General features: G+C 42.0%; 1 protein-coding gene across 23 annotated transcripts in view; it reads right to left on the reverse strand.

Moving 5' to 3' along the window:
* PRDM2 (PR/SET domain 2) overlaps window positions 1–24,282 on the reverse strand; it is a 126,635-nt gene that overhangs the window by 52,658 nt on the left and 49,695 nt on the right. For 14 of the 23 annotated variants that reach the window (XM_016954481.4, XM_063804936.1, XM_063804962.1 and 11 more), the window contains one exon: window positions 22,923–23,049. The exons of 3 other annotated variants lie outside the window; for them this stretch is intronic. In XM_016954481.4, the coding sequence (XP_016809970.1) occupies window positions 22,923–23,049 (127 nt within the window). Of the gene's footprint in view, window positions 1–152; window positions 568–3,213; window positions 3,270–10,877; window positions 11,051–18,063; window positions 18,179–22,259; window positions 22,510–22,922; window positions 23,050–24,282 lie in introns of those variants that run through there. 6 more of the 23 variants (XM_063804955.1, XM_063804961.1, XM_063804960.1 and 3 more) reach the window with 5 other exon arrangements.

A 24,282-nucleotide genomic window follows, 5' to 3' on the forward strand; every position in this document is an offset into this window, starting at 1 on the left:
AACATCGTTCTCATAAGCTGGAACAACGGAACTAAAGTCATGAAAATAAGAAACAATTATCTATAGGAGTAATAATACTGAAGAAGTCAGAAGCCCAGTTTCTTTAGGATTTAACCAGAATTTGCAACCTTTCTTTTACATTTTTTAATTACCAGATTTCCATTTTTCTGGAAGCTGGTGTTTCAGTCTTCAGATCCAGACAGATCCCCATTCTTCCGTAACAATCCTTCTTTTTCTCCGCTGCTCTCCCCCAGACAAACCTCCACCAGCTTCCAGAACTACAAGCCTCTGACACCTTTTATCTCTGCATTAGTAAAATCAAACTAAAAACGACTTAAAGCTGCTATACACACGTAAAGTTATATACTCCATAACAGAGAATCACTACCGGGAAGCATAATTAGCTAAAAATGTAAACAGACAAAAATGAGGTCAGAGACATAAAATAGCATCATTGAAAACATCTAGATTAAAAGTAGAAACATCAAGTACAATACAAAGCAAAAACAAATCCTAAAAAACACCACCAGATTTTGACAAAAATTTGAGACATAACCTTAACAGTCATTTTGCTTGTTAGTCTTAAAACGCAAATTCTAAAATATCATTTTAAACACCTTTTTTTTTTCTTTTTTTTTTTGAGATGGAGTCTCACTCTGTCGCCCAGGCTGGAGTGCAGTGGCACAATCTCGGCTCACTGCCAGCTCCGCCTCCCGGGTTCATGCCATTCTCCTGCCTCAGCCTCCCGAGTAGCTGGGACCACAGGCGCCCGCCAACACGCCCGGCTAATTTTTCGTATTTTAGTAGAGACGGGGTTTCACCGTCTTAGCCAGGATGGTCTCGATCTCCTGACCTCGTGATCCGCCTGCCTCGGCCTCCCAAAGTGCTGGGATTACAGGCATGAGCCACCGTGCCCGGCCTACATACCTAATTCTTCAGCCCACAGGAAATCCGATGTTTTTGCCACTACGTTTATCAGGGTTTGAGCAAATAAATTCCTGATAGCCTGTCTATCCATTCATTTCCAAAGGCACTTAAAATGGAACTCAAGAAACGAGCACACACTTCACCGGGACCACACTCTGGTGATAACAAGAGTGAAGGATCTGCATGGAGATGACCAACACACGTCTCCAGGTGAAGAATTATAAGCCAATCCCCTCCATAAGGGGCACAAACATCTAAGCACCTTTCCACAGGCATAACGTCCTCTTGTGACTCTTTCTCCCTTTGTCAACTTAACAGCATTTTGTCTAAATCAGATAATGACAAAGGTTCTTCAGGGATCCAGTTTTGTTTAAGGGAATTTGGATTCTACCTCCTTTCCATCAGTTTTCTTATGCTTATGACATAAGCTAGTTCTGCCTGTGTGTGATGCTCAGCCCGTATTAGATTACTGAGAGCAAACAAAATACTTATCGCCCACCCACATCCATAATGCAAATATAAATGACTACTGACATAACATAACTTCTCTGTGCTGCAACTGATGTGTGAGGAAATTCACGGCTTCTTTTATTACCATGTGAAGAGAGAGTTCCCGGTGTAGCCCACAGATTCAAAAATCATATTCAGAAACTTTTTCTCTGAACCCAAACAATGACATTTTTATAAGACATACCCCTCAGGTACCCCCAAACAGGCCAAGGAATGTGGCCTTTTTTTTACTGATCATTTACTTAGTACTTACTTAGTATGAGCTTTTAAAATAAATTAAAATGGAGAGGTGTAATCTAAACCTTCACTCCTTGCATAAACCTCACACACATTTAAAGAAGGGCCACAGTGTAAAATTTAACAGAAAAACCGATGTCAATTTCTTGTAATACGGTCAATTGCAAAAAAAAATGCAAAGATTTTTCTACAACCTCCCAAGTGTTGTACAAACCCAGTCTGTAGGTCATATAAAAAGCGAAGCACACTGTTCTACATGTAAATAGAGTATTAAATAAGTAAAATGTCTAGATTTATATCTTAACAAAAGTACAATCTTAATACCATTAAGATGCACTCAAAATGAAATCACATAACTGTCTAAAACGTAAAGTGCTATTTGAAGTTTTATTCCCTACCTAAAAGAATGTTAGAGCACCTAGCTGATACTAAATGTCAAATGTCCTTTATTGGACAAACAAAACCTAATCAGCGAGAACTCCCTTTTCTCTCTCCAGGTGTCCTCTTTAAAAGCCATGACCCTGGAAACCCAATCCACTGTGAGGAGAAGCCATTTGCAGTAGGTACATCTCCAGTATCTTATCGGAGGACTAAGGAGGGGATCCCACCACAGACCACTACAGGGTACCAAGGCGCCTCAACCGCAGCATGAACGACATCTGGGCCAGATCATCCTTGGCTGTGGGGTGGGCTGTCTGATGCACTGGAAGATGTTTAACTGCGCCTGTAGCCTCTATTTACTAGATGCTAGTGGCACCCCCCCCCTCTTCTAATTGTGACAATCCAAAGTCTCTAGACATGGCCAGATGTCCCCTGGGGAGAAGATTTCCCCAGGTTAAGAACCACTGGACTAGATCAATGCATTTCTGGATCACTAAAGACATATGAAACTCGACAGTCTATACATGTATTAAAAACTACAAAAAGTACTCGAATAACACTAATAAGCCAATTTTAAAAATGGAGCGATGAAGAACTAAATTTACCACCAAACTAAATTTGGTGAATACCAACACACTTAGTTTATCAAGGAAATGAGTCTATCACAAGTCTATATCATTCATCCATGGAATTGAGATTATCTGACAACTGGAACAATGTTCTCAATCTTCATGAGAACCATCTGTTAAGTTACGTCTCATCGTGAGGGCCTTGGACTAGAGATGAAGGGGCTATTGAAATCACCTGTCCTGCCTTCAATTTTGTGGGAGAAAGTGAAGGCCAGCGCCAGAGGGGAACTAATTAGCCTATGGCAGAACAGAAAGCAGAACCAGGGGTCCTGCCCACACATACGCAGGCTTGGTGTCCCTTACAACCGCCAAATATTGCAGCAACAGGCGGTGGAACCTGCTACATTTCCTTAAACCAGTACTGATTTCTTCTGACACCTGATTTCTGTCCTATATGTCATCAAATTAAAAGAAAAAACCAAACCCATAAGGACATTTACAGAGGGGAGATGGCATTTGTGAGCTTCTCTCTGTGAGGCAGAGGAGCAGGAGCCGCTGGGAGGCCTGGCAAGCACACAAGTGCACTTACCATCGGGTCCTGGGGGTCCTACAGGGCGCTACTGCCAGCTGGCTGCTCCGCTTGGTCTAGACAAGAAAGAGGAATGAAACACAAGGAAAGTGAAATGGAAATGATGACAAGGAACAGCAGAGGGACAGGACAACACTATGTGCATGAGGAAAAGAAATGAATACATCAAGATGAGAAATTGAATACAACAGAAGGAAAACAGCAGTTATCTACTGCATCAAGGTGCTCACATGCCAAAAATAATGTTTAACTGTGTACTTAGTTGCTGAGAATAAGACCAATGTAGTATATTCATTCTTGGGCCTGTACTGTGCCCTTATTGTAAAACTGATGCCCCTGCCACTTAATGGATCAATTTTGCTAGAAGCCCCCAAAGTCCCAACGCATAAATCACTTTACAAGGGAGACACCCAAAGGGCAGAGATGTGAAATAACTTGCCCAATGCCACACGACTACAGTAGCTGTAAAGCCAGAATGAAAACTCAAGGGCCAGGAGCAGTGGGTCACACCTGTAATCCCAGCACTTTGGGAGGCCGAGGCAGGTGGATCACCTGAGGTTAGGAGTTCGAGACCAGCCTGGCCAACATGGTGGGTGAAACCCCATCTCTACTAAAAATAAAAAAATTAGCCAGCCATGGTGGAGGGCACCTGTAATCCCAGCTACTTGGGAGGCTGAGGCAGGAGAATCACTTGAACCCGGGAGGTGGAGACTGCAGTGAGCCGAGATCGTGCCACTGCATTCCAGCCTGAATGACAAGGGCAAAACTCCATCTTAAAAAAAAAAAAAGAAGGCCGGGCGCGGTGGCTCACGCCTGTAATCCCAGCACTTTGGGAGGCTAAGGTGGGCAGATCACGAGGTCAGGAGATCAAGACCATCCTGGCTAGTGCGGTGAAACCCCGTCTCTGCTAAAAACATAAAAACATTAGCCGGGCGTGGTGGTGGGCGCCTGTAGTATAGTCCCAGCTACTTGGGAGGCTGAGGCAGGAGAATGGCGTGAACCCGGGAGGCGGAGCTTGCAGTGAACCGAGATCGCGCCACTGGACTCCAGCCTGGGCAACAGAGCGAGACTCCGTCTCAAAAAAAAAAAAAAAAAAAAAAAAAACTCAAGGACAAAATGTTAAAAATGTTCTTTCTCTTAATAGTTATTTCTTAATATCAATAATGACTTAATATGCATACTTTTTCTTTTGAGACAGGGTCTTACTCTGTCTCTCACTCTGTCATTCAGGCTAGAGTGCGATGGCATGATCTCGATTCACTGCAGCCTCGACCTCCTGGGCTCAGGTGATCCCTCCTGCCTCAGCCTCCTACGTAGCTGAAACTACAGGCATGTGATACCATGCCTGACTAAATTTTGTTTCTTTTTTGTAGAGACAAGATCTTGCTGTTGTCCAGGCTGGTCTCGAACTCCTGGGCTCAGCAATCCTCTTGCCTTGGCCTCTCAAAAGTGCTGGGATTACAGATGTAGTCACGGCATCCAGCAGCATATCTTACTTTACAAAGCACTCTACATCCATTATTTCACTGGTTTCAAGTGCAAGTGAAAAAAGTTGCATAAAGACTTGCATCGGCCAGGCACAGTGGCTCATGCCTGTAATTCTAGCACTTTGGGAGGCCAAGGTAGGCAGATTGCTTAAGCTTAGGGGCTCAAGACCAGCCTTGGCAACATAGTGAGACCCCTGTATCTACCAAAAAAAAAAATAATAATAATAATAGAAAAAATTAGCTGTGCGTGGTGGTGTATGCCTGTGGTGCCAGCTACTTGGGAGGCTGAGGTGGGAGGATCACTCGACCTCAGAAGGTCATGGCTGCAGTGAGCCATGATCATGCCACTGCACTCCAGCCTGGGCGACAGACTGTCTCAAAAACAAAACAAAGACTTAAACTGCATTTATAGTTAAAAAAAAAAAAAAACAACAATCAAATTGGAATGCTTTTTTTTTATTTCTATTTTATCCTGTGCCAGAAACAAGTCAACAGCACAGAACCCTGATCTGAACAAGTATGATTCACCACTGAGTAATATCAATAAAACTGGATTTTGTAGTGAAATAGTTACCATACAAAGACATTCAACAGCCATAATGACTATTTTCTAAGACTATGTATAGCATTATACCACTGATGCCTGGGATATGAGTTACAAAATTAAAATTGCCTAAAGCATCACATGAAAAATTTAACCTAGGTCTGGACTATGTTCTACCAGCCTAATAAACTGGACAGACACAGTAGGAAATTCTAGAGAATAATGTTTCACCTTAAAATGTTCAGGCAGTAGAGAGAATGCAAAATTCTGGGAGCCTTGCTCAAGTTACATTAAAAATTCATCACAACAGTGAAGGCTCATGCATTTGGTGATTTAAATGAATTAAATTTAAAACTATATGTAACTCTAGATGTGCTGCCTCCTCACTGGGGAGCTATCCAACTCTGAAGGATAAAATCAGAATTAAATATCTGTGCACAGAAGTTAGGTCCATCCGATCTTCACTTGGGGAGCTTCACAGTTGGTTCCAAATCAGACAAGACTCCAACTGGGAGATTTCCACAGCTGTACCATGAACGGTCATCGAGGACACGGGCTTCCCAACAGGGCTGATACCAACTCACCAAGGTGGGTTGTGCCTGCTGCCTCCAGTTCCTCTGCTCTCCATCAGTCCTTCATCCTTGCAACTGAATTTCCACCCTCTCTACTCTACAGGCATCCAATTCCCATGGCTATCACTAATACCATAATTACAAAACCCAACAGTTCTTCAGGCTTTATTTGCCCCAAGTTTCTCCTTCACATTTGACAACTTGGTATTTCTTTCATTCTTAGAATTCCTCGTCCCAGCCTTAAGACACTACTATCTAGAATCTCACCCTTTTGCAGAGTCTTCCTCTTCTTCCTGCCCCTACATAAGAGGGCCCTTCCTAGGAAACTGAAGACTGGAACCATGCTTTCACACTAGGTTGAAGAAAGGCTTTGACAAAAGCATATGACTAAGCTGAGGGCACAGACCCTAGGGAACAGGGTAGATGCTGAACTCACTATGCTCAAGGCTGAGAGAAGAACCAGAACACTCTGGAGCAAAAAGAGCCTTGAAGGTCATCTCCGTCACCTGCACTTCAGGTAAGAATGAGCAATGCATTATAATATACAGCCTTTCAAATTTTTCAAAGTCAAAGGTGTCTTTTGTGACAGCAGGCCAGCTGTGGCACTAGTATCACTCAGGATACATCTGGTTTGGAGTAAAGTTAGAGTTCTCAAAGCAAGATGAAAAGGCTTAACTGGGAGGAGAAAAGTATAAAGTACATGTTAAATGACTCCTATAAAATTTTTAAAAATTACAATCTGTAATAGATCGTGTTGGTAAGGAAGACGAATCGATGGATAATGGCAAAGTTGTTATCTTAAGAATGGCCAAGTGCAGGCCAGGTGCGGTGGCTCACGCCTGTAATCCCAACACTTTGGGAGGCCGAGGCAGGCAGAACACGAGGTCAGGAGCGCGAGACCAGACTGACCAACACGGTGAAATCCCATCTCTACTAAAAATACAAAAATTAGCCAGGCGCGGTACCACCACGCCTGTAATTCCAGCTACTCAGGAGGCTGAGACAGGATAATCGCTTGAACCCAGGAGGCGGAGGCTGCAGTGAGCCTAGATCCCGCCACTGCACTCCAGCCTGGGTGACAGAGCGAGACTCCATCTCAAAAAAAAAAACAAAAGAATAGCCAAGTGATGCTATGTGTGAGATGGTGAAGGTCGACTGGAATTAGACCTCAGCTCTGCTGCATATGTGCCTAGTAGTTCAACGTTCTGCAGTTGGGTTGATGATAGAGAGGAAGAGAGAAGCTGGAAATGGATACCTAAAATTAAGTTTTCCATAAGGAATTAACAGTTCATTTCAATATTCTTAATGTATGCTTTAATGTAAGAGAATGACTTGGTACTCTGGAAGTCATCAAATGTCATTAACAAAAGAACTGGGAGACTTGGGCAGAAGGACTGATGGGGGCACCAGTGTGCCTCAACCAGAAATGCTTTCAGAAAGGTTCGCAGCGGGGTGGGTGTGGTTATCAGAGGATCACAAGTGGCTGTTACAACTGGTCAAGGCGCAATCAGTGGCAAAGCAAGCCCCTTAGATCTGAAGTAGTAAGACACTGCAACAGTTAGTTTTTATAAAAGTTAACATGCCATGCATTTTCTATAGTTTCCTTTTTCACTTAAAATAACTTTGAAACTTATCTGACAGTAAAAAATTCTGTTAAGCTCGTTTGGCATAATTTCAAATCTTTTTCTGCAGTTAAAGTCACCAAGAACTATCTGTAATCACGGAGGCAAATTATAAAAATAAAACCTCTCTGCTTTTAGGTAGCTCATGGTATTAAAACACAACTCTAGGTTTTTGCTTCCAACAGAAACAATGGAAAAGTTTTAGATTTTGCAGTTCTGCAGATTGCAGTATAAATTCCTGAAATGCTTGCTTCCCACCAGGGGGGCTGTTGCACAGCCTCTGCAGCTGTGGAGGCTGCAGGCTCCCCTAACTCTTCCAAATGTCAGGCTGATAGGAGAACAGCAAAGATCCATCGGAAGGGAGTCCGAGCTTTTATGCTGTCAGAAAAAGGCTTTCAGTGGTTTTGACTGGATAATTCCACATCTTAAGAAAGGGCTTCCCAAACAAACTTCACCAAATTCAAGATAAGAAAGCATTAAGTTTCCTTACCTTCTTTGGAGCCTCAAAAAGTGTTGTGGCATGAACAAAATGATTTGGGAGAATAATTAAATATAAACAAGATGCTGACCTGTTCTACTTCATAATCAATTTCTAGGTTTCTTTCTCACGTTTTTTTAGTAGCCTGAAAAATGTACCTAAAATCTGAAAACCTTACATATAAATAGTGAAGAGGCAACTACAAAATAAAGAACCTAATTCAACTTATGGACTCAGCCCCCCGTGGCCGAAAAAACCAAAGTGGGAGGTGTTGTAGAGGAGGTGCATTTCCAGTACCTGGCAACCCTCAAAACAGAAGAGACAGCCACGCCCTCGAGAATTGCTTACTCTCAGCTAAGAAGAAAATCATGTTTCCCCCTTTAAAGCCCATGACAAATTTTACAATACTGCATCCTGATGAATTAACTACAACATCGTTTTAAAATATTTTCAAGGAGTAAAAATTTGACATAAATATGAAACACGATACAATGAAAACACTCAAAATTCATTCTTCACATTTGGTTACAGAAATGCCCATATGAACAATGGTCAAGCCACATGACTAATTAATCAAATCAGGCTACGATATATCCACAGAGATAAATTTAAGGAAAATCAAGAGGATATACATTCAGATTTTGGCAGGTGGCTCCCAGTGAGAGAGTATTGATAACGGTATGATATTTCTATCTGATTGTATTTTCTCAGATGAGCACTTGGTTATATTACACACAAAAAAATGAATACATGATTTTTCATAAAGAAGACGCCAACAAAAGTAAAAATAATGAGATAATTGAAAATGTTTTTATTGGTTGAGACAAAATATAACACTTTAAAATTTTGTAAAATACGCAGTTTTACAAGTGCTATTTGGAAAAAGCCTCTACTTTGTACTTGGCCTGGATGGCAAAAAGTACTGCTCAAGTGTTCCTCTCTTGTCTACTGCCTACCCATACAACTCAGGAAAACCGTTCAGGAAAAAACCACAATCCCCAGTAACATCAAACCCACAATGGACACACAGTTATAAAGACTTTAAAGGGATTAAAAATACAAGAGATACCATTAAATAGCCAAAAATGCTTAGCATTCAAATTACCCTGTTAACCTTTTGGTAGACATCTTTCAATTCTATGCTACACATCATCACTTCAAACAAAAAGAATCATCTGTTTCCTCTTTCCAAACAGCCACATACCCCATATTCTTTTTCCTGTTCACCGCACTTGGTTATTATACCCATCATTATTTAAATCAAATATCTAATTTAAACAATCATGTTGAATGCCTGCCAGTATTAACCTAAGGGTCGATGTCTTGGCAGTTGGCTGTGATCATCATTCTTTACCTCAGCCTTTATTTTGCTTCTCTTAAAAATGCAAAGACTAAGCAACGGCATTTGAATATGCCACGTTTTAGCAGAGGTTTATAAAAACAAGAGCATTTACAGAGATACTAAGCTACCTAATCACTCGGCCCACCATGAAATGAGGCACTTTTATTCCAGCACAGGTTTTCAGACTCAGCTCCACTGCTGCTGATCAACCAGATCCCACTGCTGTGGAGGATCTCAACTGTGCCCCGGCCACCTCCTGCCTGCAGCTGTGCCTCTATGAGCACTCACAGACCGACACATCATCCACATAATCGCAGGGGAGGATGTAAAGTTCCATCCACCAAGGGAGCCAGGTAAAGCCGGGAAGCCTGAGGAGCGCGCGCTGCGGACCTGGCCTTGCTAACAGGCTCTGGCACTGAGAATGGAGCCTTTCAGAAGCACACAATCTTCCTTGGTGCTGGTCTCCAAGGATTATCCCACATTGTCCTTGAGCTGAGGCTTTTCTATTTTTTGCCAATATAGGGGTAAAGTAATGCCCACAGGGAACAAACTGAGCCTGGGAGGAAGGCTCACAGAGGACTAGGGCTTGAAACAGGAGTCCTTCCTAGGCCAGCGTCCAATGGCTGGTGGAAAGGGTCTCTCAACCTATGCACTCATTTCACCTGCTCCCAGCAGGTTCCTGTGTCTCCAAGGTTACTCGTGCTCCCTGCAAACAGCTGACGCTAACTGAGGTGAGACAGTGGGCTAGGCTCTTGTCCCCTTCCCCAGTGTGGTGGTGGCACTCACAATAGTAGGTCCTCAAGGTAAGTTTGGTCCTCAAAAACAGATACCCATAAACGTGAAATAGCATGAAACACTGCTGCGCAGCCCTTGGGCCATGATTTGATTAACAAGAAATAATCCTATTCGAGGCAGATGGGAACCAGCTCTGATATATACTGGTAATACTGATCGGATACTGTTGTCAAAGAGAAGTAAATGAGGTAATGCACAAAACGAATGCCACACAGTGCCTGGCACAGACTCAATAAATGGAATTGATTGTAAGGAGTATCCACAGATGCTACTAAACAAATTACAGAAAGTGCACGCCTACAAATCTAAATTGTCGGCATATGTTCCTTCATATGAAGACAATGGCGTTCTGCTTCCACTAACAATTCCTAATTCATCCATTTGTTTTGTTCATTTGTTCTCCGCTGATTCACAGGATCCCACCCAGATATTATTATAAAAATGTACAAGTCCAATGAAGACAGAAGTTTGAGAGAATTCTGTCACTCACTCACTCACGTCCACATCAGTATATAACTAATGCTCTAACAGTGTAAGCTGTGAGTGTATTTCATTTTTAAAGTCTGTAACCTACTGATTTTATTGCTTCTAACTGTCTCTGCTTGAGTTTGAAAACTGAACATACTGGTTCACTGTGGTGGTTCTTAATCTTTCGGAGAGGAGACTTCTGAGTATCAGGTAACACCTAAAGCCCTTCTCCCCAGTCACAAACGGACGTGAACACAACATTTGGTAGACAACATTGGGGGTCAGGGACTCCTGTGTTATTACAAAGTTAAGCTGTGAGTTTGTACAAGCATTGTGTATCAACAGAAGGAATGTACCTGTGCGACTGCTGAAAAAGAACTCCAACTCCTCAGAAAGCCCAGTCAAGATGCTGCACAGATCATCGGGACATTTCTTCCCGGAAAACTGGTATCGTCAAATTAATTAGCACCTTCTAAGAAAATTGTCCTTTCGTCCATTTGTTTTTTTCCTGATTTCACACCCAGAAAGACTGTAAAAAAAAAATCTGTCATATACAGCCCTGAAACTGCTCCCACACAATTACTTTCAGGGCTGTCTGATAATTTAATACCTAAGAAAATGTTAAGAAAAATTCATTCACATAAAATCCTGTTATAACTGTCATGAGTGCTTTGGACCACATAAAGGTAAGACGAGCAAACTGTGAGACGTGTTTGCTTCTGCCCAGGCAAATGGAACAAATCAAATTCCAAGAGTTACCTAATGTACCAACCTATGTCACCACAGGTGTCCTCGTTTGGTTAACAGTGAAACAAGACAGCTTTTAAGAGAGAAGCAGGTTTCTTGCACATGAAGAATTCCTTAGTGCCACGATGTAGCTATTTAGGTGCAGATCCAAAGAGGCCCTTTACTCTTAAATAATTTGAAACTAACTTAATTCACTCCACGATGCAAAAGGAAAATATATGGATTTTAAGAGAACTTGTTACACAAGATGGTGAAACTGTTCTTTTTTTTTTTTTTTTTTAGAAGTGTGCCAACCGGCCAGAGAACGGCAGTTACCACAGAATGTATTTTGCTGGTGCCCACCATTACAATGGGATGAACCAAAGGTTGGTGTGCCAGGAATGTTCCTATAATGTTCTCAATGCTCACAGCAACCCTGTAGGGTAGGTAGCTCATATTCCCATTTTATAGACAGACAAATTAAGGACCAAAACATGGAGAGTAACCCATCCGAAGTCACAATGCAATTAACTGGTGCAGCTGGTATGTGAATCTGGTCTCTTAATTCCAAGGCTATGTTCTGGTGTATCACAATAAATTCTGCATACTGCACATCTCCTAACACTCAAGGTATAGCTGGGTCAGCAACTTTCCCCCTCTCCCCTCCAGCCAACATACACGCACACTCCAGGCTCATTTTAAACAAGCTATCCATTTTCAAAGTACTGATCAATCTGCATCTAATGCAAAAGCAACACTGAAGCCCAAGCAGTATATTCCCACCCACTAAAAAAATTTTTAGGCAGGTTTTTTTTTTTAATGTGCTTAGCATAGAAACTGAAGGTAGGGGGAAGCACAAGAATCATTTGCTATGAAAACAAAGTTCACCAATTCCATGTACTTTCTGACAATCACCCATGAGATTTATAGGATCCTGTCTTTAAAACTTAAAAGGGTCAGACAGAAATTGAGTAAGTATCACTTTTTCTTGATTTAATATTTTCTGCACTCTACTACAACCCCAAATTTTATCTTGGCATACAAACAGTAATTTACATTATCTTCTATCCTGAATTCCTGGATTTATAATAACTAAAAATAGGTATTAAGCTTACCACTCAAATTTGATCTTATCAAACATGCCCATGACCCACCTAACAAGGGAAGGACACTGTGGATCACACCTTTAGCAATTAACAAAATTCCTAAAATCAAGTAGATTTGGAATCTTAAACCCCTGGTCCAAAAATCCAAGATTGAGACCACTGACAACATATGATATTTATTATTATTATTGATACTTTTTCCTTATTTTCTTGGATATCAGAGGGAAATTATAATTTCAACATTAGTGCTAATCCTACAAAAATTACAGTCCATCGTGTGTAAACAGTCAAGGAGATTGTTCCACATATAAAAGATCAAAACTACAACTATTATCATCATGGTGCTGCCCACAGCGTAAACCTGCTACAGAAGGTTAGAAGACTTGGGACCCAGCTATGACCAACATTAACATCGTCATGGCAAAAGCACCAAGACAAGAGGTGGACAGTAGGAACTCTCATTTCTCACAGGCCCTTAGACATTCTGCTTATGGCCAGTAATCTCTTTATTCCAGAGAAGCAGGCTCTGATAATCCCATACATGAAAGACAAAAATGTAGCCAACAGAACCAGAAAGGCATATCCTACATCTCAAACTGGCACAGAATGAAAACTGAACCTGAGAGGCCAAATGGTAAAAAGAATAACAAAAGGCTCAGAAACTGCATTGTTGCCCATTCTAAACGGCATTGCTGCCCATTCTAAACGACATTGCAACTTCAAACATTGCACATAATTCCATTTTGGGGTTCTAAACATGGGTGAACAAACCAGTTTGCCTTCATTTTTGTGGCATGTGGTGTTTCAGGAAATCTACAAAAGACTGCCCCAAGAGGTAGGATTATAAATACAAGAAAAAAGATTGTTTATCGCTGTAGTTTTCATTTAAAAAAAAAAAAAAAAAAAAGGGTAGGGGAATTTTAGCCTAAGCAATGCTGTATTAGTTTTCTTTTTAACCGGTCAATCCTTTGCTACTGTCCATAACTGGTAACAGACAGCTAATTCACTAAGAGTGAAATTAGTTTTTCATCATTCAGACACTGATTAAACTAACAAGAACATATAAAATTGAAAGTCATGAAAAGTATCAAATTAGCAGTATTTTAGATGTTATATTCTTATCTTATAAACTGTTATTTTTATATACCACACACACACAGTATCATTATCTTATTCATTAGAATAAATCTCTTGCCTCTGAAACTATTCAAATAGTCTATTAAAAATAAAAAATGGTATGTACTTTTAATATATAAGCATCTAAAATAACTACACATTGACTAGATTATTAAAACTTTCATCAAAATATTTTTAAATTTCAGGATCATGGCCACAGAAGCAGGAATAGCAAGCAGCTACAATAAATGCTCCAGAACACTGAGAATTTTCTAGTCTCTTACCCAGAATCCCTTAGGATATTTTCTTAATACACGCACCAAGTTTTAACCTTTTAAACAAAGTTACCTTCTCCTATTTTTCAGAGAACAGGTTAGAACAGAAAGAAAAATGCTAAAGACCTTTGAAAATTGAAAGCATAGATTACAAACTGTAGTTCTGCCTTGCCTACAGTACGTTTGGGTGGTTGGGGCGGGTGTTAACTACTTACTTTTTTTTTTATTATTTTTTTTTTTTTGAGACAAAGTCTCACTCTGCTGCCCAGGCTGGAGTGCAGTGGTGCGATCTCGGCTCACTGCAACCTCCGCCTCCCGAGTTCAAGCGATTCTTGTGCCTCAGCCTCCCAAGTAGCTAGTATTACAGGCTCCAGCCACCACCACGCCCAGTTAATTTTTGTATTTTTAGTAGAGACGGGGTTTTACCATGTTGTCCAGGCTGTTCTCAAACTCCTGACCTCAGGCAATCCACCCACCTCTGCCTCTCAAAGTGCTGGGATTACAGGTGTGAGCCACCGGGCCTGGCTACAACTTACTAAGTCTTAACAATCAAATAAAGTACTCTCAGTAAAAGTTCCAAGTAGAAAAAGCCACATTACATTTGGCTACAAACTCAAGCAGTTTTAAAAATTTTATATAGACATACATATTCTAAGAATGTATTGTGGGATAAAGACAATGAGGAAATGAACGCGTGCCCCTCCTTAGGAAAATTCAAGAGCACACATGGATAGGTTAGGGTGGCTCTTTTCACCTTCTGCTCTTCTTTAATGCTTCTCCTCTGGAATGAGTCAAGCAGCTCTAGGAAAGCTTTATCAGCAAACAAAACCTCTTAGGAAGGTACTGCTTCAAATAGTTCATGTGCATTCCTCTTAAATGAAAGTTAAAAAAAAAAAAAAAAAAAAGCTATCCACCTCTGCAAATAAACATTTTGGCAAAACAAATAAAAAACAAAATGTCACCACCTAAAGCTGAAAAGACTAACAAGCATGATGTAACTCAATTATATCCACAAACAAATCAGAATTGCACTTACAGTTTCTGTAATTAATCTTTAGACTACACATTAATTAAAAAGCATGTTCAGAGTCTATATAACATTCAGCTTAAGAAAACTTTAAAATGTGTATTTTTATTGGTGGAACAACCAGACTGTTAACCCAGTCTCAACGCAAGACCAGTGCTGCAGAGCTGACAGCTAAAGCTGCTCATCAATAAGACAAAATGAAAGAGCTCTATAATCCTAAACTCGATCCTCTGCACTGCAGAGGGAGTTAGGCAAAAGCAATGTCTTACTGTGCTCTTTTGGTTTCAAAACTAATGCCAAAATAATATAAAACCTAAGAGAAAGAAAATATTCATTAGAAACTTAAACCAACAAATATGTCATTTAAAAAACACTTGAAAGACAATAGCTAGAAAGGGGTAAAAATGCAATCTGTGTTTTTAAAAACTATTTGGGGTGTTTGAAGGAATACAATATACCTATGCAATCCATAAACCTCCAAAGCAAAAACAGCTGAAGGTGTCACCATGACTGGTCTCTCCTACACCAAACACTTCACTTAATCATAGTCTTGGTATTTAGGATTGAAGTGGGCACTTCTTACAGTGAGCAGTGAAAATTCACCTTGGCTAGTTAGTAAAGCAAATAAAACACTGCAATTTATACAGTATAACTGTCCTACTTAGAAACATTACGCATAAAAACTGGATTTAGACAGACAGAGCCTTTTATTTAGGACCTGTGTGAACTCGGCCAAAGCACATAACCCCTCGGAGCATCAGTTTCCTCTTCTACAAATGAGGATATGGATCTCAACTTTGCAAGATTATTGGGAGGATTAGCTATGGTATACACAGAGCAACCAACATAATGCTAGAAACGAGTGTAACTGCTGTCATTGTCACCATCAACAGAAGTGAGCGATTCATGGCATAATGACATGATGTGCAAATAAGTGTCAAGTCATGACATATGTCCACATCAAAATACATTGTAATAAATGAATTCAGCCAAGAACTCTTGTAATGTATGAAAACTGGTTTAATCTGAGTGGCAAAAAGAAAAACAGCTACTTGCAGTATTTCTCTTTTTCACTTAGAGAATAGCATTTTCAAGTAACTTTTGTTTCTCCATGTCATTCAGCTCCTCTAAACTATTTCAACCAAATTAGGAATACTAATAAAACACTCTGAGCCAGATGGATGGTCAAAATAAAACTTCAGGCCTGTACTTGGCAGCATGTGAAATATAAACAAGCCATCTGAATGCCAACAAAGTACCATGCCAGTCTACCTGAAACTTCAGCTTCAGTTCACCATACAACATTTAACTAAAAGAAAAGTCTATTTTTAACCTCCACAATGGTGTTCTTGGGATGTTTATCCAAGCCCTCAATTCTTTTTTTTTTTTTTTTTTTGAGAAGGAGTCTCGCTCTGTCGCCCAGGCTGGAGTGCTGTGGCGCAATCTCGGCTCACTACAAGCTCTGCCTCCCGGGTTCACGCCATTCTCCTGCCTCAGCCTCCGGAGTAGCTGGGACTACAGGCGCCCGCCACCACGCCCAGCTAATTTTTTTGTATTTTTTTTTTTTTAGAAGAGACAGGGTTTCACCATGTTAGCCAGGATGGTCTCGATCTCCTGACCTTGTGATCCACCCGCCTCGGCCTCCCAAAGCGCTGGGATTACAGGTGTGAGCCATTGCGCCCGGCCTCCAATTCCTCAATTCTTTAGAGGCAACTTTAAATACAAAGCTACACCCTGTACATGCCTGTAATACCAGCTATTAGGGAGGCTAAGGCAGGGAGACAGCTTGAGCTCAGGAGTTCGAGTCCAACCTGGGCAACACAGAAAGACCCTGTCTCTACAAAATAAATAAACTTTAAAAGTTATTTTATTGAAAAAATAAAATAACTACACCCTCCTCTCTATAATGCTCCCACGAACATTAGGTTTGAATGTCGTAACAGCTATCTGTAAACTGGAACATGAAATTGTCTAGGGAAAAAAAACACTGAACGAGTTTAAAAAAAAACAATAAAAATTCATCATTTAGAAAAATAACCTAGTGTTCATATTTAAGGAAAACACAGGAAATTAGGTTTTTTACTTTCAAATTATAAGTGGATTTGTAAAAATCAACTAAAGTATTTTGAACTAACTATAAGGATCTTGTTACCTCTTTTATATAGTTTAGAAAATTTAATCATAATCGAACTTTATTTCTGTATTAGGCAAGTCTTACCTTCCAATTCACATATGGACAAGAGAACCAAAATAACCACCTAAAAACAGGGCACAGCATGGTTCCCAATACACTCAATTATGATATTTAAAACTTTTTAATCATGGCATATGTTAGGATTTTTGCAAATCCACCCACTAAAATACAGCTAAAAAATTTGCAAAATGCTTTGAAAAATTTACGTTAATCCACATAATTTCCCTGTAAACAAGGATAGACATAAGAATCAAAGGCACAAAACGAAAATACTGACCAACATTTTCATCTAAATTTGGAGCAATTCAGTAGCACCAGCAGAACTGCAAATTTTTTATAATTCCCGAACTCCTACTGCTGAAAAACTACTAATTAAAACCGTACTGAGCTTTTAAAAACGGACCACCACCATAACAGCAGCAGAGAGTTCATCCTGGCAGGCAACCACCAGAGACGGAACATTCAATGCTCAGCAAAGGCACCCTCAGCTAGGAGGCAGCCAGAAAGCTACAGCAGAGACAGGCCCCTCCAAGACTGACCAACCCAGAAACAGCTCATTTGTGTCTCATGCCACAAGCTTGCCAGCATAAAGCCAGACACAGGAATACTGCCATGTCCAAGCACTCCACATCCTGCTCCAGCACCTGCAAACAGGAACCACAGGCCAGTGCCCTATAAGTCAGTGGGCACAGGACCTGCCCACCAGGCACCCAGTAGGCACAGGGCCCATCTACCATCATCCTCAGACACCACAGCCAGGCCTCTGTCATTCAGCTTAGAGCCTGAAACAGAGCTGCTGGCTGCTACGAAAGGTTAGGAGATCAAACTCCATGGAAGCCCGTCCACTCTCTGCTTTTATTAAATGTATTCTCTAAGTTCAACTTTAAATGGAACCAATGCTGTCACTTCTGTTGTTGTCAACTGCATGTAGGAGTGGACAAAAAGCTCCACATTATGTAGAAGAAAAGGCATGGGAAAACTGGTTCAAATTCTGACTGTGACACTCATTGGTAGGGTGATCTTGGACAAGTTATCCAATTTTGGAAAGTGTCCTTTTCCTTCTCTCCCACATCAACCAGAACACCCACTAAGTCTGACCTGTGCGTGGCTGTCATGAAACGGACTGGAGACTCCGCACTGGAGGAGGATGCTGCCTGCTGTAGTCATCTCTCTCATCTCCCCCACCAACCAACCCAGCCACTTGGTGCAGCGCCTGGCAGAAAAAGGGCCAATATATGTCCATTTGCAGAACTGAGTTTCATAATGCAAAAATACTCATGTAGGTTTCTACATGAGTAGAACTGCTAATAGAACTAGGTCTCTCTTCCTGGAGCCCTCAGCCCCTAGAACTTCCTGTGTCACTTATGTCACAACCTCAGAATGGTCACCCCTGATCTCACACCTACAGTCAGGCCATACCTCCTCCACCCACCCTGCAAAACACTACTGACATGACAAGGTTTACCTACTTCATCTGTTGGCCTGTACTCCCCACACTCCAGAATGTGATTCCATGTGAACAGGGACCCTTGTCATTTTAGTTCTTTGCTGAAACTCCAGCACCCAGAATAGTGCCTGACACAGATGCAAGGAATACTTAAGTAACAGAGGGGAAGACCATCCACACAGTCACAACTTCTCAGTCCCCAAGGTTCCTCTTGATGTCCTCCTCCTTCCTCTCTCTGTTCTGAAACGTCCCCATCCTGCCACTCTTTCTACATAAAGGCTCCCTGGCCAGCCCAGCCCAGCTCAGCATCCCTTTTTCCTTCTCTTAGGGAGGGTCAATAGTCCTTACTGCCTATACCATCCGTGTTGCACTTTTTTTAGACTACCTTAGACTGAGTTATCTTTGCATGTGGCTGTCTTACCTCCCTATATTTTAAGTTTCTAAAGGCTTGTTATTTAGCACCTTTAGAGAAGAATTTCAAATATGTACAATTTCAAAAAACTTGAGTGTCGTCACAGTACCAAGGTTTTTAATTTAAACAATTCTGATCGCAGAGACAGATAAAATATTACTTTGCTAAGCTGATTATAATTTAACTGTTCTGTGGTGACTAAAAGTCGCTGAGATAAATATTTATAAGCTAGTTGATATTCTCAGGCACTACTGACGGTTTTTAGGAAGGACTATCTGAACCTACTAACTGACCTTAAGGAACTTGTTCTTTATAATTCATTACCGATTTTGTAATAAACTTTCTGTCTTCTTCACTGTCCAGCTTTCAGGTATAAAAACTTCTTGCCGCTATAAACTCTTCTCTCTTAATTTGCTGTGAACAGCGAGGTCAATAGGTTAGAACCTAAAATAAGGGTGAATCAGCACAGAATGAGGCTGTGACGTAGGAGGGAAGAGGGAAAGAAGAGACCCAGTGCTTATTTTGGGCTTACACAGGTGCTCCATAAATCCCCATTGATTAAATGAGTCACCAACTCAGTAGTTCCTCCGCAAGTAGCAGAGAAGTAAACGCCAGCCATGTTCTAAGGAGTGGTACTTACAGTTCCCAAGCGCCCACAGCTTCACAGAGCATGTTTCTATTATCTCACTTGCTCTTGACAACTTTGTGAGGTTAGGTGGCACAAGCATCATCGATATGATGATATTCATTTTTAAGGCTAGGGAAACTTCATCTCAGAAAGGTGACATGAGCTGTCCAAGATCGCACACCTGGTAAACGCCCAGGCATCCCGTCTTTTTCATTCCTTCCACTAAGCCCATTTGTAGAAAGCCACTGTTGTTTCTCCAGGTAAAAGAACTTCAGGTAAGGCTCTTATGTAACTGAGAGAGCAGGGAAAACACTCTGCTATTATAATCTACACTCTGGAAGAGCATTTGCCAACAGTCATTGCTTACTGCTAACAAGCAAATTCAACTTCTCATTTCTCACCAAAACAAACAGGGGACAGAAATCAAGAAGATGAGAAATACTTCTAAATTTGACCGTTTCTATGCTATTTTATAATTATAATTTTTCTGTGGTTCACATTAAAATAGCCTGAAACACCTGACACTAAAAACCCTCCTTGCTCTCTACCTGAAAGATTAATCTATTCCATCTAAGGAACTTATTTTCCACTTTACAGAGGCTGCTCAGATATGTAAAAAGTGAAGCTCAATGACAAATCTGGGAATCCAAATTAAAGTCCAGTTTAAAATGCCTGATGTATATCCATCTTTGGCCCATGGCAAAAATGCACACTCCAAGGTCGCAGACAATATGAACTGTGTTCTCAAAGCACTGCATTCTTTTCCTTCCTAACACATTTGTGTGAGTCATTGCCAATCAATGAATATTTATTGAGGGCCTACTACATGCCAACCGTCTAGGCGCTGATCAGCTATTTACTGATTTAACGTTTGTCGGCGCCATAAGAAGAGTTACCGCTGCTTTTTTGCTCATCACTGTGTGCTACAACCCAGCAGAGTGCCTGGTACACAGCAGGGGCTCAATAAACATTAGATGAATGAATGAATATGGGGAGGGGAGGGGAGGAGAGAAGAAAGGTGATGAGGGGAGAGAGGAGAAGGGGCACTACTTTGTATGTAAAGAAATCAGGGCTTTGCTCTACCCAAACACGCCTTATGATCCACCAGCGATCTGATGAATTCTGAAAGGCACCACATGCAATGCACAGCTGTAAGTATAGCAGCTGTCATGCAAAGGAGCTGAGGTCCAGAACTATGAAGAATTCAGCCCTTTGTTTTTCTCTCTGTCTCATAACGAAAATGAAGTCAAGCCCACTGTCAATCTACCTGTCGGCTCTATGTATTCAACATGCGGCTTTCAGCAATACTAACACTGCCTCTGAATGACATTTATGTTGATTCACTCTCTGACATCACTGCCTGAAAAGATATTATTTAAATGTTTGAGGTCACACATAAGACCTAAACAGAACTGAGTGAATTAAAAAAAAAAAAAGACTCCATTTCAGGTCTTTGCAAGCTATAAATTGGTTTTAACTGAGTATTTAATTTAAAAGTAAAAAAGGTTTGACTCATTATTTAAACTCTCCAAAGTTTAAGTCTTAGAGAGCAAATAGGTCTCTTTAACCAGTAAGCTGTTAAAAACAGACTGTAAGTTCCAACAGAGAGCTTTGCATAAACATAAGTCTTTTAATTAATTAAAACCTAGGATTCTGGGTTATAGGCTGCCCAGAGTAGTACAAAATAATAGGATAATAAGAAATATGAACTATTTAATACGAAACACCAACAGTCTACGCAGGTATAAAAATGCAGCTATTAAGTTCATATATCACTAATAAAACAAAAAGTATATGTTCAAGTTTTTCCCCAAATCCAACCAAGAGAAAAATAAACAGATAAACAAAAAAGCAAAAGAGTAATGACATATGTTCTAAACATGCACACCAAAGTATGCCAAACAGAGAAAAGCGTTAAAGTAAGGTTGCTATTAAACTACAAATCTATTTAAGTACAAGAGTTAGTTATGATTAGTGGCACAGTAAAGAGGGTCCTGTCCTCCCCATCTCCAGCCCCCTACAAATAACTTACCCGGAAGGCTGGTAACATTAGTTATAAACAAAATGAATACTAAATAAAAAAACAAGTTGAATTACATAAAAAGTTTTCACTGCAAACAGTTAAGCACTAAGCCTAATATCAATAAAATCCCAGAACTCAGTTAAAAGTTAAAAAAAAAACTGGGAATTTTCTAGACTCTGATCGTCTGATTCAGGATCAAAAGCATTTAATGCTCTGAAGCAGTGACTACATCACATTCAATAAATAGACAATGCATATTCAGTAATAGGCCTACTAACTGTTTCACGGGGGAATTAATTCTATTTCCATTTTGTGGTGACATACAAAGAATACATACTTGAAAAACCAGAACAGACTTCTTGCCTACATTCCTTAATGCCGATTTTAACATTTTCCCAAATCGAGTTTACGATATGATTTTATTTACAGTATGACTTCCACAACTCACTTTGCAATGTTCTGGATAAAGGATGGACTCGTTCGTTCAGATGACTAAAAAGAAATCTACTTAAGACCTAAGGCGAGCAAAAAACAAAACAAAACAAAACAAAAAAACAAAAAACACAAACCTGTATTTGTATCAATAAGAAACTAACCATACTGTGCCTTGGCATATTTTCAAACTGGGATCTATGAACTATTCCCGAATTCACATTAAAATTCTTCATTAAAAAAAAAAAGCCCCAACGTGTCAGTATGCCCGCTGGAAATATGATACAGCCAACCAAACTATTTTCCTACCCAGAAATTATCCCCTCCCTTTTTAAGTGTGACTACACTTTACCTTTTGTTCGAAATCATCAGAAGTCGTAAAACTATGAGAATTGAGTCAAAACGACAAAACAACACGCTAACTTCCACATCCCCCTGGGCATCCTTTCGGAAGCCCACCGCACCCGCAGTCTCCCTGCCCTCCCCGCCGCCTCCTGTCTCTGTCTCTCACTGTCTCTGCCTCCCCCACTCCCACACCCCGACTCCGCGACCGACGCGGCCCGCGTCCTGCGCGGCGGGCCCGAGTCTGCGGAGCCGGGGCTGTCAAGCCAGCCGCGAGAAAGCTCGGGCGCCCGCCGTGCGCGCGGCTGCGGAGCGCGGCTTGGGGTGCCAGCGGGGGAACGTCCGGACCCGGAACGCCGTCCGCGCACTTTCTGCCGCCCAGGAGCTAAGTCACAAGTTAAAAAACAGCCCGAGCGCGCGGCGGCCGTGATTCAGCAGCGGGGCCGGGCCGGCAGGGCGGGAGGGCAGCGATCGCAGGGCCCGAGCGGGACCGCGGGGCGGGAGCGGGGCCGGGGCCGGGCCGAGTCCGGAAAAGGTCACCGAGACGCCGCGGGCGCCGCCGCCCGAGCCCGCGACCCGCCTCGCGGTCGGGCCAGCAGCAGCGAGGGCGGCAGGGCGGCGTCCTGGGCGGGCGTGGCGCCGGGGCCGGGCGGGCGGGCCGGGGGGCTCCTACCTTTCCGGCTCTTGGGGGAGCTCCGCTTGCTCCGGGCGCTGGCTCGCTCTTCCTCAATCGCAGCTGCTATCTCAGGGTTGTCTTCCCCATTGTACCAGACCAGGAGCTCCTCGCCCGGCGCGATTGGCTGCGGGGAGAGAAGAGACAAGCGCCGGGCCAATCAGAGCGGCGGTTGTTGGCGGGGGCGGGGCGCGCACCGGGACGCGGGCGGGAGCGGCGCCGATGGCAAACAGCTGTCGGCGGCGCCGCGCGCACCCGGCCGGCAGGAAGGGCTCCCGGCCCCGTGCGGGCCGCGCCGGCGCCCGGAACCCTCTGCTGGAGGGAGGACCGCACCCGCGGCGTGGGGCGAGGGGCGCGGAAGGCCCGGTGACGGGTAGCGGAGCCCGGGTGCTGTCCCAGCTTCCTGTTTAAAGCCTCACGACGGCCCACGCACGAGAAAAAATAAAACATGGGACCATTTTGCTCACGAAATCTAAGTCGAGGAGAAATGTAAAGCATAACTGAAAAGCGTGCGGTGTGGAAAGCGGAGTGCTGAAAGACAACGACTAGCGCGCGTTCCAGACCAAGAGCAACTTCAACAGGACAACGAGGAGGAACCACGCGCAAGCACTTACAAATGCGCCGCGGTTTCTATCCCAGAGCAGCCAACGGGAGGCCGCCCGGGGCCACCAACCTGCTCTGGTCCAGGGAGGTCCGTGCCTCGCCCTTCGGACCGGACATCAAACTTCCACATTTTAACTTTTAAATACAGCAGGAAGTATCTTCCATGTATTATGCTCCTAAACCATCACATTCTTAAGCCACGTATGACTGGAAGTAGTGAGGGCCACCATCAAATTGATTCCACCCAGAACAAGATCCCGAAGAAAAGATCCACTGAGTGCAAAGTTCACACCCCTAGAATTTGGGGAAACAGCCTATTGGTTTCTCTCACAACGAATGATCTGTTAAAAAAGTTACAAGGGTATCAATACAAGTAAAATTCTATCTAAAACCCACTGAATAAAATGAGAATCCATGAGTCCAGCCTCATGTGAATGAATGAAGAAAGGAAGGAATGAACAAGTAAATAAAAAGGAAAGCTCTTCCTTAAAGGAGATCCCAACTAATCAGTAAAAAAGAAATGTTGGAATTAGAAAAGCGCCATTTGGCAATCATCACAGTAATGATTAATTCAGGCAAGAATCATAAATGGATGCTAAAAGTAGGTAAAAGTTTGAGGAGTAACAAAACACATACCCTCAGAATATCTCCCCATAAAATATTTATTAATTACAAAAGAAAAAAAACAACACTTTTGTAATAAGACATACCAACATCATATGTCTCCTGATACGATGCACAGAAAACAGAGCATCAC

The sequence above is a fragment of the Pan troglodytes genome, chromosome 1, assembly GCF_028858775.2.
Source record: "Pan troglodytes isolate AG18354 chromosome 1, NHGRI_mPanTro3-v2.0_pri, whole genome shotgun sequence".
NCBI classification, from domain to species: domain Eukaryota; kingdom Metazoa; phylum Chordata; class Mammalia; order Primates; family Hominidae; genus Pan; species Pan troglodytes.